Genomic DNA, 18,845 nt, shown 5'->3' with positions numbered 1-18,845 from the left:
TTTCACCCATTTTAATACGAGCACTTCCTTCTTGGTCGTCCACTCTTATTATTCCGTCTTGGCTATTGTACATATTGTAAATAGCCCGTCTCTCCCTATAGCTTATACTTTCTTCAGATATTTCGAACATCTTGCACCATTTTACATTGTCGAACGCTTTTTCCAGATCAACAAATCCTATAAACGTGCCTTGATTTTTCTTTAGTCTTGCTTCCATTATTAACCGCAACGTCAGAACTGCATCTCTCGAGTCTTTACTTATCCACCTATGCACTCTATCGTCTACATTTAACAGTAGAATTCTCGTAGCACTCTTAATGTTATCATCCTTGCTTTCAATGTCACCGAAGGTTGCTTTGACTTTCCTGTAACCTGAATCTGTCCTTACGTCAATCATTCCTTTTTCGACGTCTTCACATTTTTCCTGCAGCCATTTCATCTTAGCTTCGCTGCACTTCATATTTATTTTCATCCTTCCATCGATCAATTGTAGTATTTCTTCTGTTACCCATGGTTTCTTCGCAGTTACCTTCTTTGTACCTATTTTTTCCTTCCCAACTTCTGTGATGGCCCTTTTTGGAGATTTCCATTCCTTTTCAACTGTACTGCCTACTGAGATATTCCTTACTGCGTTACCTAAAGCCTTAGAGAACTTCAACCGTATCTTGTCATTTATTAGTACTTCCATATCTAACTTCTTTGCATATTGATTCTTCCTGACTAATGTCTTGAACTTCAGTCTGCTCTTCATCACTACTATATTGTGATCTGAGTCTATATTTGCTCCTGTGTATGTCTTACAATCCGATATCTGATTTCTGAATCTCTGTCTGACCATGACGTAATCTCACTGAAATCTTACCGTATCACCCGGCCTTTTCCAAGTATACCTACTCCTCTTGGCTGTGGCAGAGCGGTTCTAGGCGCTTCAGTCCGGAACCACGCGGCTGCTACTGTCGCAGGTTCGAATCCTGCCTCGGGCATGGATGTGCGTGATGTCCTTAGGTTAGTTAGGTTTACGTAGTTCTAAGTCTATGGGACTGATGACCTCAGATGTTAAGTCCCACAGAGCTTAGAGCCATTAGAAACAATCCTCCTCTTGTGATTCTTGAACAGAATGTTCGCTGTTACTAGTTGAAACTTGTTACAGATCTCAATTAATCTTTCTCATCTATCATTCCCTGTCCCAAGTCTATATTCTCCTGTAACCTTTTCTTTTAATCCTTCCTCCTACAACTTCATTCCAGTCTCCCATGACTACTAGATTTTCATATCCCGTTCCTTACTGCATTACCCTTTCAATATTCTTATACACTTTCTCTATCTCTTCATCTTCTGCTTCCGACGTCGTTGTCGGTGTTGGTTTTCTCGGCAGAAAAACAACCCTGTCACTGAACTTTTCACAGTAACACACTCTCTGCCCTTCCTTCCTAATCATAACGAATCCACTCCCGTTATACCATTTTCTGCTGCTGTTTATATTACCCTATACTCATCCGACCAGAAATCCTTGTTTTCTTTCCATTCCACTTCACTGACCCATACTCGATCTAGATTGAGCCTTAGCGTTTCCCTTTTCTGATTTTCTAGTTCCCCTATGACGTTCAAGCTTCTGACATTCCACTCCCAGACTCATGGAACGTTATCCTTTCGTTGATGAGTCAACCTCCCCCTTGGCATTACCCTCCCAGAGATTCGAATGGGGGACTATTCCAGAATCTTTTGCAAATGGAGAGATCATCATGACAGTTCTTCAGTTAACGGACACATGTCCTGTGCATACATGTTACGTGCCTTTAATGCTGATTCTACCGCCTTTAGGGGCAGTTTCCCACCCCTAGGCCAAGAGAGTTCTCTAAACGTCTATCCGATCCTCCGCCCTCTTTGATACAGCCGTTGGCAGAATGAGGGTGACTTCTTATGCTGTAAGCTTTCGGCCGCCAATGCTGATTATCAAAATTTAAGCAGCGGTGGGATTCAAACCGGGGACCGAAGACGTTTCGATTATGAATCAAAGACGCTACCGCTAGACCACTTGTTCCATTACACACTGCAGCTTCAGTACTAAAAAAATTTGCAACAAATGGAGAGTTAGATTGGTTTTCATAAAAATGATAGATATTTGTTGAATATCACATACTGGATGAATTATATATATATATATATATATATATATATATATATATATATATATATATATATATATATATAACTGATGTAAGTTTTCCAAATGAACGAAGAACAAATTTTAAAAAAATATCAGAAGTGATTCAGCGGTTACTACTCTCGAGCGCTACCGACGGAACTACGCAGCCAATCGGAAATTTTTTACGTGTAGTGAATTAAAGTCGCGCGGAGAACTGCGAAGTTGATTTCCTTGAGAATTTTTGAGAGCTGTATCAATGTGATATCGGCGATTGATATTCTACTTCTGAACTTCAAGTGCCACAGTTATAAATAATTAGAAATATCCGGCAGTCCTTCACTGTTCATACTCATTCTGTAAAATTCTCTGGTAGCATGGTAGCGTGTCTGAACGTAGTGCGTTGAACACTTAACAAATCTCGAATAAACATACAACGTCGTGGAAATACCATGAACGTGATTAGAGAATTGACTAACTCATTACTTCAATCTAATTATCAACAAAAAATATGGTACAAAGTAAAGTTAAAAACATACATGTAACTTGTTTACAGCAACGACAACATTCACACATCTAATACGAATCCTTAATAAAAAAATGGCTCTGAGCACTGTGGGACTCAACTGCTGAGGTCATTAGTCCCCTAGAACTCAGAACTAGTTAAACCTAACTAACCTAAGGACATCACAAACATCCATGCCCGAGGCAGGATTCGAACCTGCGACCGTAGCGGTCTTGCGGCTCCAGACTGCAGCGCCTTTAACCGCACGGCCACTTCGGCCGGCGAATCCTTAATAACTGGGACTATCCGGGATCCCTCAAAATCAAGTGTTAGCGGTTACAAGACCATCATGTGGAGTACAAACGGAACATTATGAGAGCAAGCCAAGAGTTGTTTCTCAAAAAATGCAGCATATCGTGTTATCTCTTAATGACTACATCTGTTACCATTATTTAGTCCGGTTATTTACGTAGATTGAGTGATAATTATGGTAAATTTCCTAAGGATGACAACGAAATTCACTCTACGATAAGTGGCGTGGATGTATCATTCTTCCAACACAAAAAGAGTGCAATTATCTTCAAGTGAGCAGCACTCAACCCGGAGGAACCTTGTTCGAATCGTGGTTGTGCAACTATTTGTCGCCAGACCTTCATGGAAAGAGATGGACCAGAAGGAATCGTCCGCGTTGAACAGACCCGACGTTCATGTCTTGCATTTGTATATTGTTTATGATCATCATAGGGAAGCAGGGCCCCCTCGCTTATCGTGCTGCTTCTCAGGATAGTAAGATATCTGCCAGCGAAAACAGATGGACGTCATAATCAGCCACAATAACGATACACTGCTGAAACCGTGTAAGTCACATCAACAAGTAGCAAATAGCGGCTGCAAACGCACTTAGAACGGATCTACATGTTACTGCTTTTTAGATGATTTTACATGTTTCGTTTCCCAATATGATAAAGGACATCGAAAACGTCACCACCAAAACTATTTTCTACGTGACCAAAACAGTTGTAATATGTTTGGCAAGCGAATTCGATAGCTAAAAATGAATAAGGTACGAGCTGAAGTTAAAAGCTGACTTTCTAGGCACGTATACGTTTCGCCCAGAGCACGTCACGCGATTACAATAATTCAAAAAAGCGGTCGGAGCAACGTTGGCGTCGGTTCGTTATGTCGGTCACAGGAGAGTGCCGTAATGACAGCTCCCATAAATCTTTGCGGCCAGCGAGTGTTAGTAACAGGCTGACCGACCGCGTCACATCCCGTCACCCCCACGCCAGTACATTTGATTGGCTGATGGGAGGGGTGGGATGGAGTAATGGGGGGGGGGGGGGGTGAGAGGAAGGCGATGCCACGTTTAAAATAACACGCGCATCTCCCTAAACAAAACCTCTTGCTACCACGCGAACGTTCTGAACGTACATCAGATGCACTAACGTACACAGTAACCGAGATTCGTCGTTGGCAATAACAGAGCTTGCGTTATTACATCACATTTTCTACACTAGTTCGTTTCCATTTACCCTTTAGTATTAGTTTGCCTTGATAGATGTATGTCGTCCCTTTATACAATGAATGAGCCACTGACTGCGTATTTGTTACTTTACGATACATCAATTGGCTGTCGAGTCGTGGTATAAATTCTCGCAGCGTTACTACCACTAAAGGTCTATGACATTTGAAATTATACATTGGGATGTTAGTAGAATGCTGATCTTCAATGCATTCTTACGTCATTACTCAAATATTTATCAATAACATTTGCAGCTAACAAAACCTTTGATTCCCTTTATCATCTTTCAAAGTATGTTGTCTTTGGTTTACTATATAATACCAAACAACCCTAAAATATATGACCACGCACGTCATTAAGTTAATGCTTGTTTATGGTTACATTCACGTGCTGAACGTTAGTTGTTCTTTAAAGTGTCAAAGTCTCTAACGTAGATCACTTTCTCCGCCGAGCCCACTTATCAATGTGACTCTGCACCACCTCTGGCCTACATGAGTCCACTTGGTTGGTTGGGGAGGGCCTCATACAGCCGTTGTATCAAGTCGAGATAGCACACAACTCTTGTAACTGGTTTTTGATATCCTAGATAGTGACTTTATGATGGAGTTGACGTCTGAGCTGGACCCAAATATTTTCTATCTGGGTGAAATACGGAGACTCTGACGACTACGGGAATACCTCATCATCAAGCAGAAAGGTCATAGGTACATGTTCCACTTGTGGACAAGCATTGTCATGTTGAAAAATGGCATCATATTACTGTCCCAAGGTTGAGAACATCTACACCTACATTTATACTCCGCAAGCCACCCAACGGTCTGTGGCGGAGGGCACTTTACGTGCCACTGTCATTACCTCCCTTTTCTGTTCCAGTCGTGTATGGTTCGCGGGATGAACGACTGCCGGAAAGCCTTCGTGCGCTCTCGAATCTCTCTAATTTTACATTCGTGATCTCCTCGGGAGGTATACGTAGGAGGAAGCAATATATTCCATACCTCATCAGAAACGCACCAACAATTAATTTTATATGATCACTCCACTTCAAATCGTTCCGCACGCATCGTTCCGCCGACATGTGAGGGCACAACATGTCCGTGCCGTCAGAGCTCCCTCAATCACTAACAGCTGTAATTTTTTTGTGGGACATCCACAAGTGTACTGCAAAAGGTTCATGGCAATCAAACCCAGCACAGTTGTACGACGCTTTTATTGAGCGTCGTCTTACACGATCGAAACTGTGGTAGTGCATAGCGACTTCTGTCGTGGAACACTTTGGTCAATAAAAGCATTTCACAACAGTGGCGGATTTCTTTACCATGATGTATCAGCTGTGTCCTGAAGCTATACTCCCGATGTTTCCCCACACAATGACGCCTAGAGTAGTACCAGGGTGCCTATCTAGCACACTGGAAGAATGGTGCTCCCTCCGTTGCTTCCCTCCAGGTGGCCCCCGATGTTGGTCATCTGGGATAACGCAGAACCACGATTTAGTGTTGAACACAACGTATCGCCATTTATCAGCAATATGAGCTTACCGCTGACGGCATCACTCCAAACCCAAATCTGTGATGTTAACACCAGCCTCTGCACGGAAAGCTAATTCCCTTCTCCAGCTGCTGGTATTATTCGACAAACGGTATAGCATGTCACAAAAAAATGGTTCAAATGGCTCTGAGCACCATGGAACTTAACTGCTGAGGTCATCAGTCCCCTAGAACTTGGAACTACTTAAACCTAAATAACCTAAGGACATCACAAATATCCATGCCCGAGGCAGGATTCGAACCTCGGACCGTAGTGGTCGTGCGGTTCCAGACTGTAGCGCCAAGAACCGCTCGGCCACCGCGGCCGGCAGCATGACACAAAATGTGGCAGGGAGTTCAGTACTTATTCTGAGATGTGAAGAGATGACAATGTTCTTCATGCACGAAGTGGCGATTCAACCTTGTGGTGGTCGTATTTGGTAGACTGGATTCTCAGTGATTTGTATGCCTGTCCTCAGTTTCCCATGCAGCCCAACAAGAGGCCATTTCACATACCAATGCACAAGAAGTATGTATACTGTCTGATTCGACGAACTGACGAAATGGAGACCCACAGAAATTCCAGTTTTGAAACTTTGTCACGTTTTGATAAAAAATTCTCATCCTAGTGTGTGGCATCTAGCGTATTTCCGGGATCTCCTGCAAGTTCGCCAACCCCCAACGTAGCACCGCTATGCGGGTCATCGTTCCAGCTCTGCAGGCGCACCGGTCAAGGTCAGCTGGACTTAGCGTGACCTGCAGGAAGCAGGCTTGTTCATAGGGCGCGCTCAGGAGCGTAGAGACCGCCTCATCAACGGACCTTTTTCTGCATCTGCCACGTCATTTTCCTCAACCAATCCAATCCTCAGAAGACATTACACAAACATGGTTCAAGCGACTCTAAGCTTTATGGGACTTAACATCTGAGGTCAACAGTCCCCTAGACTTAGAACTACAACCTAACTAACCTAAGGACATCACACACATCCATGCCCGAGGCAGGATTCGAACCTGCGACCGTAGCAGCTGCGCGGTTCTGAACTGTAGTACCTAGAACCATTCGGCCACAGCGGCTGGCAGACTTCAAACAATACATATGTAACGTCTCGCATTCGTAGCCTTATTTTTGGCTGAGCGAAAAAAAAAATACTGTGCATTGCTTTTTGGTCAACCCTCGTATAGTAGGGCTATTCGGAAAGTAAATTCCGATCAGTTGTGAAATGGAAACCAGTGTGAAAACCAGAATAGTTTAATTTGCAATATTAAGCTACACGTATCATCTACTTGTCTACGTAGTGGCAGCTGCGACTTAGACATTTGTCGTAGCGTTGTACCAACTTCCCTCCTTTTTCCGGCAGTTCTGTACGCTCGTCTATAACTCGTTAAGTGTGCGAAAATGTCTTCATATCCAGAGGTTCTTGTGAGCGGATATAAAACTCAGGACGAGCCAATTACGGGCTGTGTTGCTGGTGATCAAACACTTGCTATCGAAAACGATGCAGGAGCTTCTTCATTGCCCCTGCAGAGTGCGTCTGCGAACTGTCATAAAGAATTAAATGCAGGACAGTTATGTTATGTCGGTTGTACGACACCAGGCTAAATCTGTCACGAGGCCAGGTCCTCATACTTGGCGGAAGATACTATAATTTTCCTTGCATTTTTGTGTGTTTACTGTTCGATGAGAATTGAAAAGAGCGACGTGCCGCAATCGATGTGCGTACTAGAGACACTGTCCAATATATCTGTGCAAAACTTCATCGGATCTTTAACGTGGTTTCCATTTCGCGAGCAAACGAAGCTTACTTTCCGAGTAAGCCTCGTATATCTGATTCACAAAAGTACACTACTGGCCATTAAAATTGCTACACCACGAAGATGACGTGCTACAAACGCGAAATTTAACCGACAGGTAGACGGTGCTGTGATATGCAAATGATTAGCTTTTCAAAGCATTCACACAAGGTTGGCGCCGGTGGCGACACGTACAACGTGCTGACATGAGGAACGTTTCCAACCGATTTCTCATACACAAACAGCAGTTGACCGGTGTTGCCTGGTGAAACGTTGTTGTGATGCCTCGTTTAAGGAGGAGAAATGCGTACCATCACGTTTCCGACTTTGATAAAGGTTAGATTGTAGCCTACCGCGATTGCGGTTTATCGTATCGCGACATTGCTGATCGCGTTGGTCGAGATCCAATGACTGTTAGCAAAATATGGAATCGGTGGGTTCAGGAGGGTAATACGGAATGCCGTGCTGGATCCCAAGAGCCTAGCAGTCGAGATGACAGGTATCTTATCCGCATGGCTGTAACGGATCATACAGCCACGTTTCGATCCCTGAGTCAACAGATGGGGACATTTGCAAGACAACAACCGTCTGCACGAACAGTTCGACGACGTTTGCAGCAGCATGGACTATCAGCTCGGAGGCCATGGCTGCTGTTACCCTTGACGCTGCGTCACAGACAGGAGCACCTGCGACGGTGTACTCAACGACGAACTTGGGTGCACGAATGGCAAAACGTCATTTTTTCGGATGAATCCAGGTTCTGTTTACAGCATCATGATGGCCGCATCCGTGTTTGGCGACATCGCAGTGAACGCACATTGGAAGAGTGTATTCGTCATCGCCATACTGGCGTATCACCTGTGGCTCTACCCTTCATTCGATCCCCGCCAAATCATACATTTCAGCAGGATAATGCACGACCGCATGTTGCAGGCCCTGTACAGCCCTTTCTGGATACAGATAATTTTCGACTGCTGCCCTGGACAGCACGCTTTCCAGATCTCTCACCAACTGAAAACGCCTGGTCAATGGTGGCCGAACAATTGGCTCGTCACAATTTACCAGTCATTACTCTTGATGAACTGTGGTATCGTGTTGAAGCTGCATGGGCAGCTGTACCTGTACACGCCATCCAAGCTCTGAGTCAATGCCCAGGCGTATCAAGGCCGTTTTACGGCCAGAGGCGGTTGTTCTGGGTACTGATTTGTCAGGATATATGCACCCAAATTGCGTGAAAATGTAATCACGTGTCAGTTCTAGTGTAATATATTTGTCCAATGAATACCCGTTTATCGTCTGCATTTCTTCTTGGTGTAGCGATTTTCATGGCCAGCAGTGTATTTTTGTAGACGACAAGCATTGGCTGTAGCCAATCAAGGCATGAGAACAATATTCATCTAAGTAAATGATAGAGGCAGGCTGTTTATATGAAAAGAAAACATATATCTTTCATGGTTACCTGGCGAAGAAAGCGAGTGCCTCGGCAGGAGTGCCCTGGAAAGCGACGCGGCCCTCGGCGAGCAGCAGCAGCCGGTCAAAGAGGGCGTACATCTCGGAGGAGGGCTGGTGCACCGTGGCCACCACGGTCTTGCCTTTGGCCGCCATCTGTTTCAGCGTCGACAGCACCGTCAGCGCCATGAACGAGTCCAGCCCGGACGTCGGCTCGTCGCAGAACATCAGTGGTGGGTCGGTCAGCACCTGTGACAATCGTCAGTACCTGTGGTGATTTGTCTGTACTAGTAGCCTTCTGTATCACGCTCCAGTCTTGCCGCATATTAATGAGCTGTAGCTGGTAAAGCGTCGCTAACAAAAGTGTGGCCAAAAACATCGGGAAAGACAGGCTGTTATACCGGGTGATCAAAAAGTCAGTATAAATTTGAAAACTGAATAAATCACGGAATAATGCAGATAGAGAGGTACAAATTGCCACCCACGCTTGGAATGACATGGGGTTTTATTAGATCAGAAAAAAATACAAAAGTTCAAAAAATATCCGACAGATGGTACTTCATCTGATCAGAATAGCAATAATTAGCATAACAAAGTAAGACAAAGCACAGATGATGTTCTTTACAGGAAATGCTCAATATGTCCACCATCATTCCTCAACAATGTCTTTAGTCGAGGAATAATGTTGTGAACAGCACTGTAAAGCGTGTTCGGAGTTATGATGAGGCATTGGCGTCGGATGTTGTCTTTTAGCATACCTAGAGATGTCGGTCGATCACGATACACTTGCGACTTCAGGTAGCCCCAAAGCCAATAATCGCACGGACTGAGGTCTGGGGACCTGGGAGGCCAAGCATGACGAAAGTGGCGACTGAGCACACGATCACCACCAAACGACGCGCGCAAGAGGTCTTTCACGCGCCTAGCAATACTTTTTTTTTGGTTCTAATGAGACTTCATGTCATTCAAAGCATGTGTGTCAATTTTTACCTCTCTGCCTACATTATTCAGTGGTTTATAAAGTTTTCAAATTTATACTGATTTTTTGATCAGCCGGTATTTCAAAATTTGTCGTCTATGGCTCCCGAATGATGCGGCTTATTGCGGCGTGTGCCGCCAGTGTAGACTTGATACTTGAGCAGTCTGATACAGACAGGTGTTTGTAGTGAATATGACAGCACGTCACAAGTTAACCGACTTCGAACATGTCATAATACTCGATGCAAAACTGACGAGTCGTAGCATGTCGGAAGTAACATAAGAATTCGGGTTTGTGAGGATAACACTGTCTAAGATGGATCGGTCTGGGAGAGAATATGTTTGAACACGCGATAGTCGCCATCTAGAATGAGCCAACGGTGTTCAAATGGCTCTAAGCACTGTGGGACTTAAGATCTGCAGTCATCAGTCCCCTAGAGTTAGAACTACCTAAACCTAACTAAGCTAACGACATCACACTCATCCATGCCGGAGGCAGGATTCGAACCTGCGACCGTAGCAGCAGCGCGGGTCCGGACTGAAGCGCGTAGAACCGCTCGGCCACAGCGGCCGGCCCAACGAGGTGATCAGTCGTCTTTGTAAATCAGAGTTCCACCGATCTGAATGAGGCACCTCAGGCACCCATTCCTACGAAAACTGGGCGATAAAATATACGTGCAGAGCAGCCTACACCGTATACCACATCCAGTGCCTTCTCATGACTTTTGGCCCCCCATTGCATTATCTGTGGAGAAAAGAAACACTGGAAATGACGAATAAACACAGAGTAACATGCTGACAATATAATGTGTCTGTATGAAACGGGAGATTACTATATATTCTATGGAGATATACTGCTATACGTGTTACAAAATTTTTTCCGCTACGTGGACTGTCAAATACTTTGGGACTTCATACTTTTGTCTGTGACATACTGCCTCAGAAAAAATTTGAAAGTATCTACAATCCCCCAGTTCAGATCATGGCTTTTTGGAGGCTAGGCTTTGTTTAAAGTTTTTATTCTGGGACCGGAAATCATTTTCGGATACTGACATTTGATAACCCCCCAGATTCACTCGCAGTTAGATGCCATCTACCTCAGACAACCTACCTCGTCCATTAGGGCGTGGCCGGCCGCGGTGGCCGAGCGGTTCTAGGTGCTCAGTCTGGAACCGCGCGACTGCTACGGTCGCAGGTTCGAATCCTGCCTCGGGCATGGGTGTGTGTGATGTCCTTAGGGTCGTTAGGTTTAAGTAGTTCTAAGTTCTAGGGGACTGATTACCACAGATGTTAAGTCCCATATTGCTCAGAGCCATTTGGAAATAAATTTTCAAAAACCGATGGACTCCAGTTAGCTATTTAACACTGCTCCCTTAACCGCGGAGTTTGATTTATCATGCTTTCTGACTCACAGATATTTAACCATGTAATAGGTTGACTTGATAGGCAGCTTGAAATGTGTGATGTAAAACAGTGATGCGCAAAAAAACCAAGAAGAATAATTCGCTGTAACACGGTAGTTGCCTGTGATATGTCGATCCTGCATGCTCTACATTGAAATTATCGAGACGAATGACAAATATGGAGAGACGAGAGTGTAGAGAATGTTTTGATTGGATGTAAACGACCAATGGACTCTGGCAGCAATATGTGATAAATAGATCTGTATGTAGAACTTCAGCAAACATTGCATTGATTTCAAGCTACATGAAACACTCACAAAAAAATAACTCTTATGTGGTCGTTTCTGCCGGACAGTAATGAGTTTCCTATGTTGCGCACCTTGAATGGAGCAGCTGACAGAAACTGGACTGGAGTGGAACAGTTTCGGAGGAATGTAGGAACACGCGAACTTCTGGAGTAACGTAAGGTCACGCGAGGGAATGTCACGCGAAAGAATATTGATATTACGACGTATACTGATAGATTGCAGCCGAGCGTTTGGAGAACGCTTTTAACAAGGTTAAAACGAACTCAGGCTTTGGAATTCGGAACTTATCTGGAATAAAACACTGAGAGCGGAACGTTATTTTCAGCTTGTACAGAAACCACACTGCAGTTATGAGAGTGGAAGGACGTGAAATGGGGACAGCAAATGAGAAGGGAATGAGGCAGAGTTATAGTCTATACGCGATGTTACTCAATCTGCATACTGATCGAGCAGTGCAGGAAGCCGATGAGAAACCTGGAAGAGGAATTTGAGTTCAGGTGTTATTAAAAGTCTGGCAGAGACGCCAAAGGACCTAGAAGACCAGTTGAACTAGCGAGACACTGCCTTGAAAAGAGATTTTGAGATGAACATGAACAACAGTGAAACAACAGCGATCGAGTGTAGTTGAATTAAATCAGGTGATTCTAAAGGGATTAGATTGTGAAATAAGAAAATAAAATTCGTCGATAAGTTTTGCCATTTGGCCAGCAAAACGACTTATGATGGACGAAGTGTGATTGGTTGGTTGGTTGTTTCTGGGAAGGAGACGAGACAGCTAGGTCATCGGTCTCATCGGATTAGGGAAGGACGGGGATGGAAGTCGGCCGTGCCCTTTGAAAGGAACCAACCCGGCATTTGCCTGGAGCGATTTAGGGAAATCACGGAAAACCTAAATCAGGATGGCCGGACGCGGGATTGAACCGTCGTCCTCCCGAATGCGAGTCCAGTGTCTAACCACTGCGCCACCTCGCTCGGTCGACGAAGTGTGGAGGATGTAAAATACAATTAGGCAATACCAAGAAATGCATTAATGAAAAAGAGATATTTCAAAACGGGATATAAAATTAAGTGTTAGGAGGTATTTTCGGTAGGTTTTTGCCTGGAATGTGGGTTGGTACAACCAGATCAGTCAAGAAGAGAACAGAAAATTTTGAAATGTGATGCTACAGAAGAAATGTTGATATTTAAAAGACGAGATCTAATGAGGAATTGCTAGATCGCACTGGGAAAAACGAAATTAGTGCTACAACTTGACTAAATGAAGTGATCCATTGACAGCATATATCCTGAACATCATTCAGTGGCCACTTTGGTAAAAGAATGAAGTTTGAGGGGAAGGTAAAAAGTCCAGAAGCAGATCATGGCTTGTATATATTAAGCAGAGTCAAATGGGTGTAGGTTTCAGTTGTTATGCAGGAACGAAGAGCCATAATAAGTACAGACTATCATCTGAAGAGCTGTATCAAACCAGTCTTCGGACTACAGAAACAACATAGCCTCACACGGAAGTAGACAGAGAGCCCCCTGTGGTAAGTCTGAATCGTCCTCCGCGCATGAATACACCAGTTAGGTGTCAGAGAACGGTTCTGGCCGTTAGAAGAAGTCGGTGTGGGGCAACATAACACAACTAAGGAACCTCTCCTAAGCAGTGCGTAGGAGCACAGTCAGGTGTACAACGTAAAGCATTGTCCTCTGTGCAGTCGGCCGTTTTCTTTGAAACCTGAAGTTTTAAATAACCTCCACAGCAAGAGCCCTACGTCACAGGAACACCAGTTCAGCTGCTGTGAAGACGCATTGTAAGCGTATTGTCATATCGCTGGCTTAGTTGTGGAGTATGTTTGCGGGCAGCCGCGTGCAGAGAGTCGAGCGCGGGACACGGAACTGTTGTGTTTTGTGTAGCTCTGCATGTGGGAGGCATTGTTAGCATTGAAGTTGAAGTGTCGCTGCAAGTGTTATTACATTAAAGTGATAAAATATGTAAAATATGCAAATGATTCAGAGGAAAGTGAGTCAAGAAGTAATTTTAAAAATGAGCAGTGCTGCTGATAACGTATTCGTGTGTCTTCTCGTTGCGTGTCGTACCGTACTGTATCAATCATCCGCGCTGTGTTCGGTCTCTCAGAATGAACTAATGTGAATCAGCAAACATTATTTACCGCAAAAGAGTACAAAAAAGTGCCAGTGTCTTATAGCGAGCGTGAGAACGTGCGTTCGATCGTCGCGTTTCCGCATTATCAACATTCAGCCGCGCCGCAACGGTTACGCGCACGCTCGTACAACTGAGAACTGTGAACTGTAAATTTAACTTGTGAACAGTGTTAAAGTATCATTACTAGTGTCAAGGAAGACTGGCACCAAATATCTGTGTATGCATGATGAGCGTAAGAACTTTCGTGCGATCATTCGGCTTCCGCATCATCAACAATCACCCGCGTCGTGTCGGTTATGCGTACGCTCGTCCGAATCATATTTAGGACTGTCAATCATCAAGATTGTTAATTGGGATAAACATTTACGATTTAGAGTGTAAACAGTGCAACCTGTGGATTCCTTATCGTCTCAGAATACAGATGTTGAAACCAGTCGTAGGACAGTGTTGTGCTTGACATTGAGTGGCTCCTCTAAACCCGCTTGCATATTTTAGTAGATAATTTCAGTCAAGCCAGCAGCAGTCTGTAGCAGAACAGTACGACCGTCGCGGGATATCAGGTATGTGGTCAGTTTAAAGCATCCCACCCTTTCGTACTGCCGGGAGTCTTACAGCATTTTCGCGGCTGCTACACTCTCCAGATCACGTGGTCCTACCGATCAAGCGCCATCTTGAGATACTTTAACTCATTGCAATAGGCACCAGAAAGAGCAATATGATATTGCAGATTGGTCAGAGAACCTGTTGTGGCGTAACAAGACAGCTACGCCACACTGAAGTAAGCCGAAAGGCACGCGTAATCTCACGTAGGCTAGATAGAGGTCTGAAACAGGATACGTAATGAATGGTAGCAAGAAAAGTACGTAGCTGCTATAATACTTAACTTTTAATCCATTATTTGTGTACAGCATTCCTTGATGATACAAGTGAGACTCTATCTTAAAACGGTTAATGGCGCCTTGCTAGGTCGTAGCCATTGACTTAGCTGAAGACTATTCTAACTCTCTCTCGGCAAATGAGAGAAAGGCTTCTTCAGTGTAGTCGCTAGCAAAGTAGTCGTACAACTGGGGCGAGTGCTAGTCCGTATCTCGAGACCTGCCTTGTGGTGGCGCTCGGTCTGCGATCACACAGTGGCGACACGCGGGTCCGACATGTACTAAATGGACCGCGGCCGACTTAAAGTTACCACCTAGCAAGTGTGGTGTCTGGCGGTGACACCACAGAACCAACTACTAGTTGCTTGCAAATTGCGATAGTCAAATCTTCCGGTATTACGATGGCGAATAGTAGTTACGATTGCGTCTCGTCCACCAACGCCTCCATGCTGCCGCCGAGGTAATCTGCCACATTCTACTGCCGTATGTCATCACTGATACCGCTCTTGCTTATCCTCAATTGTTTGTTTTTTCGCTCTTTTGTGTCCTGTAATTACTGATGTGTGTGGATTACTTGATTGATCAAGACTGCCTACTGGTTCTGTAATAGAGTTCTGATACCAAGGCGCTGCTCCCATAAATGTCAGTGTCTTTTTTAGCCTCTTCCATATGTTAATACACCCCAAGAGAGAAACGAAGCATCACGCAAGAGTTATACAAATCGGATACAAACTGATATTCATACGGGTGTCGACGGAAAACGCAAAACTCTAAACTTTGGCGGCCAATGGATGAATGTGTGACGATGTAGTGCGATTTCACGGCGCAACGGGCGAGGACAGTTAACATGGAACATGTCGATGCGAGAGCATAAATTCTTTACTAATTTCATTTCATATGTAAGGAGATCAACGGTACCTGTGCCTCACAGACAGGCGCATGAACAATATACGCAGATATCAGCGTTTGAGAGAGGACGTGTAGTTGGGCTCAAAGAAACTGGATGAATCAATGGCGAATCGCTCGACATTTGAATCAGAGCGATACCGCTATTCGACGATGTTGGCATGAACGGTTGTACCATACCCGAACACAGGGTCAAGAAGAGACGACAACACGTGAGGGTAGAGCTAATAGAGGCACTCAGAGTACAAGATTAATTTTCATCGATAGGACGTGCAACTGTTACTTCGGTGACTACAAGGATCATTAATAGGCGGCTTATACGAAAGAGGCTTGGCTCACGGTGTTCTTCCGCCGGCTAACATTGACTTCTGTACACGTGCAAGGGCGTCTGACGTAGTGTCGGGCACATTAGGCCTGGAATCTCATTGACTGTAGTAGAATTGTGTTCAGTGATGAGTTCCACTTCTGAGCACAGAGGACGTATCAGCAGACGCTCTAGATAGAAATGTCTACTAACGTGACTGTCACCTACCATACGGCCCGACGGTACCCTTTACTCTCATAGCGGGTCCCCCTTGGTTGTCATCAACCTTTACGGCACAGCTGTACGTCGAAGTTATCTATGCGCCCATTTGTTACCCTCCATGCCAAACGATCCTGTGCTTACATTTGAGCAAGATAATAGCCACTTGTAAACAGCAAGAATTTCTACTGCTCGTCCGCGTGCTTGGCAAACCCTACCCTGGCTAGCATGGTCACCTGATCTCACCCCAAACTGAGAACGTTCGGGGCGTTATGGGTGGGGCCGTCCAAACATATCGGGATTTTGAAAATACTACGCTTCAATTGACAGAAATTATCACGATATCCCCTAGGAAGACGTCCAGAAAATATGTCAATCAGTGCCAAGCCGAATAACAGCTTGCATAAGGGCCAGTGTTGGACAACACATTATTGTCTCACTCGATTTGTGAAGATCGTTCTCTTGCATAAATCATCCAGTTTTACTGAAATAATAATAATTTATTTGTTTGTACTAGAGCATCACATCTACTGTTTCCCGTTCCAATCGGATAATTTCTTCGTGGTTCGTCGCCTTTTGTTCTTTTCTTTTCTCTCTGAGTACGTGTTCGTGGGTCTTACGGAAATATACATATTTAATTCAGTCTGCGGCCGAAATTTTTTTGAATAGAGTTATGTTATTCCCTTCCGACCTTAATATATCCATTGTCACAGTTAAAACAAGGTCAACTGAGCCCTGTAGTAGGAAATGTATTTGATGTTTTAGGAACGGTGACGGCTGGAAATAGGGTAATGGGTGCTCGTTTTCAAGCCACTGAGCTGGAAACGCGTTTTCACGTTTTTCGCAACTGTTTCTCAGATAACAGAGAGACCATTCCTCAAGACTGTATGTCTCCCGATTCAGTTCGGATCTGTTGTATAATGAACAAAGAACGGGAGTACGATCAGGTCAGTGACTGGATTGAAGAATTTCTAGCAAAATGTCGTTTCTTACAAAAGCAGAACACAGCACGCCGTACCTAATGGGGCGTCAGACGTAAAAGTATCCTCGGATGTACCCCAAGGGAGTGTAACACGACTATCACTGTTATAAATACACAGAAATGAAAGGAAATCGTCGGAAACTGCACGCAAGTGCTGTTGCACATATTGATGTCGCAGCTCTAGAAAATTTTAGCAAATTAGAGGAAGACCAGCAGAGGGTAAGGCTTGCTTCTGGAATCGTTAGCTGACCATCAGGAGAAACATATCTAACATATCACACATAAATGTGCAGAAAGACACGTCACTATATGATTTGTTTGATCACTCGATGGAAAAACAATCACGGGAAGCAGTTACATCCATTAAAAATTTGAGAATATGGGTACGGATCTATTTAAAGTGGAACGACCTCATTGAACTAATCGTAGCAAATGCAGATACCGTTGGAAGAACCATCAGGAAGTATACTCCACTCACGAAGGAGATAGTTTACAAAGCTATCGGTCTAGCACCCTTACAAGAGACGATTGGTAGAGAATATCACAGTAATAGTAGTTTCGTACACTCCTGGAAATTGAAATAAGAACACCGTGAATTCATTGTCCCAGGAAGGGGAAACTTTATTTACACATTCCTGGGGTCAGACACATCACATGATCACACTGACAGAACCACAGGCACATAGACACAGGCAACAGAGCACGCACAATGTCGGCACTAGCACAGTGTATATCCACCTTTCGCAGCAATGCAGGCTGCTATTCTCCCATGGAGACGATCGTAGAGATGCTGGATGTAGTCCTGTGGAACGGCTTGCCATGCCATTTCCACCTGGCGCCTCAGTTGGACCAGCGTTCGTGCTGGACGTGCAGACCGCGTGAGACGACGCTTCATCCAGTCCCAAACATGCTCAATGGGGGACAGATCCGGAGATCTTGCTGGCCAGGGTAGTTGACTTACACCTTCTAGAGCACGTTGGGTGGCACGGGATACATGCGGACGTGCATTGTCCTGTTGGAACAGCAAGTTCCCTTGCCGGTCTAGGAATGGTAGAAGGATGGGTTCGATGACGGTTTGGATGTACCGTGCACTATTCAGTGTCCCCTCGACGATCACCAGTGGTGTACGGCCAGTGTAGGAGATCGCTCCCCACACCATGATGCCGGGTGTTGGCCCTGTGTGCCTCGGTCGTATGCAGTCCTGATTGTGGCGCTCACCTGCACGGCGCCAAACACGCATACGACCATCATTGGCACCAAGGCAGAAGCGACTCTCATCGCTGAAGACGACACGTCTCCATTCGTCCCTCCATTCACGCCTGTCGCGACACCACTGGAGGCGGGCTGCACGATGTTGGGGCGTGAGCGGAAGACGGCCTAACGGTGTGCGGGACCGTAGCCCAGCTTCATGGAGACGGTTGCGAATGGTCCTCGCCGATACCCCAGGAGCAACAGTGTCCCTAATTTGCTGGGAAGTGGCGGTGCGGTCCCCTACGGCACTGCGTAGGATCCTACGGTCTTGGCGTGCATCCGTGCGTCGCTGCGGTCCGGTCCCAGGTCGACGGGCACGTGCACCTTCCGCCGACCACTGGCGGCAACATCGATGTACTGTGGAGACCTCACGCCCCACGTGTTGAGCAATTCGGCGGTACGTCCACCCGACCTCCCGCATGCCCACTATACGCCCTCGCTCAAAGTCCGTCAACTGCACATACGGTTCACGTCCACGCTGTCGCGGCATGCTACCAGTGTTAAAGACTGCGATGGAGCTCCGTATGCCACGGCAAA

General features: G+C 45.2%; 1 protein-coding gene across 1 annotated transcript in view; it reads right to left on the bottom strand.

Annotated features, from left to right (window-relative positions):
- The window catches only part of LOC124606489 (protein white-like), a 305,924-nt gene that overhangs the window by 149,138 nt on the left and 137,941 nt on the right, over positions 1 to 18,845 (bottom strand). Inside the window, exon 5 of the mRNA XM_047138470.1 lies at positions 8,944 to 9,182. Within this exon, the coding sequence (XP_046994426.1) occupies positions 8,944 to 9,182 (239 nt within the window). The remainder of the gene's footprint in view (positions 1 to 8,943; positions 9,183 to 18,845) is intronic.

Source organism: Schistocerca americana, chromosome 3 (genome assembly GCF_021461395.2).
Source record: "Schistocerca americana isolate TAMUIC-IGC-003095 chromosome 3, iqSchAmer2.1, whole genome shotgun sequence".
Lineage (NCBI taxonomy): Eukaryota > Metazoa > Arthropoda > Insecta > Orthoptera > Acrididae > Schistocerca > Schistocerca americana.
This window is presented reverse-complemented; position numbering and strand designations above follow the sequence as displayed.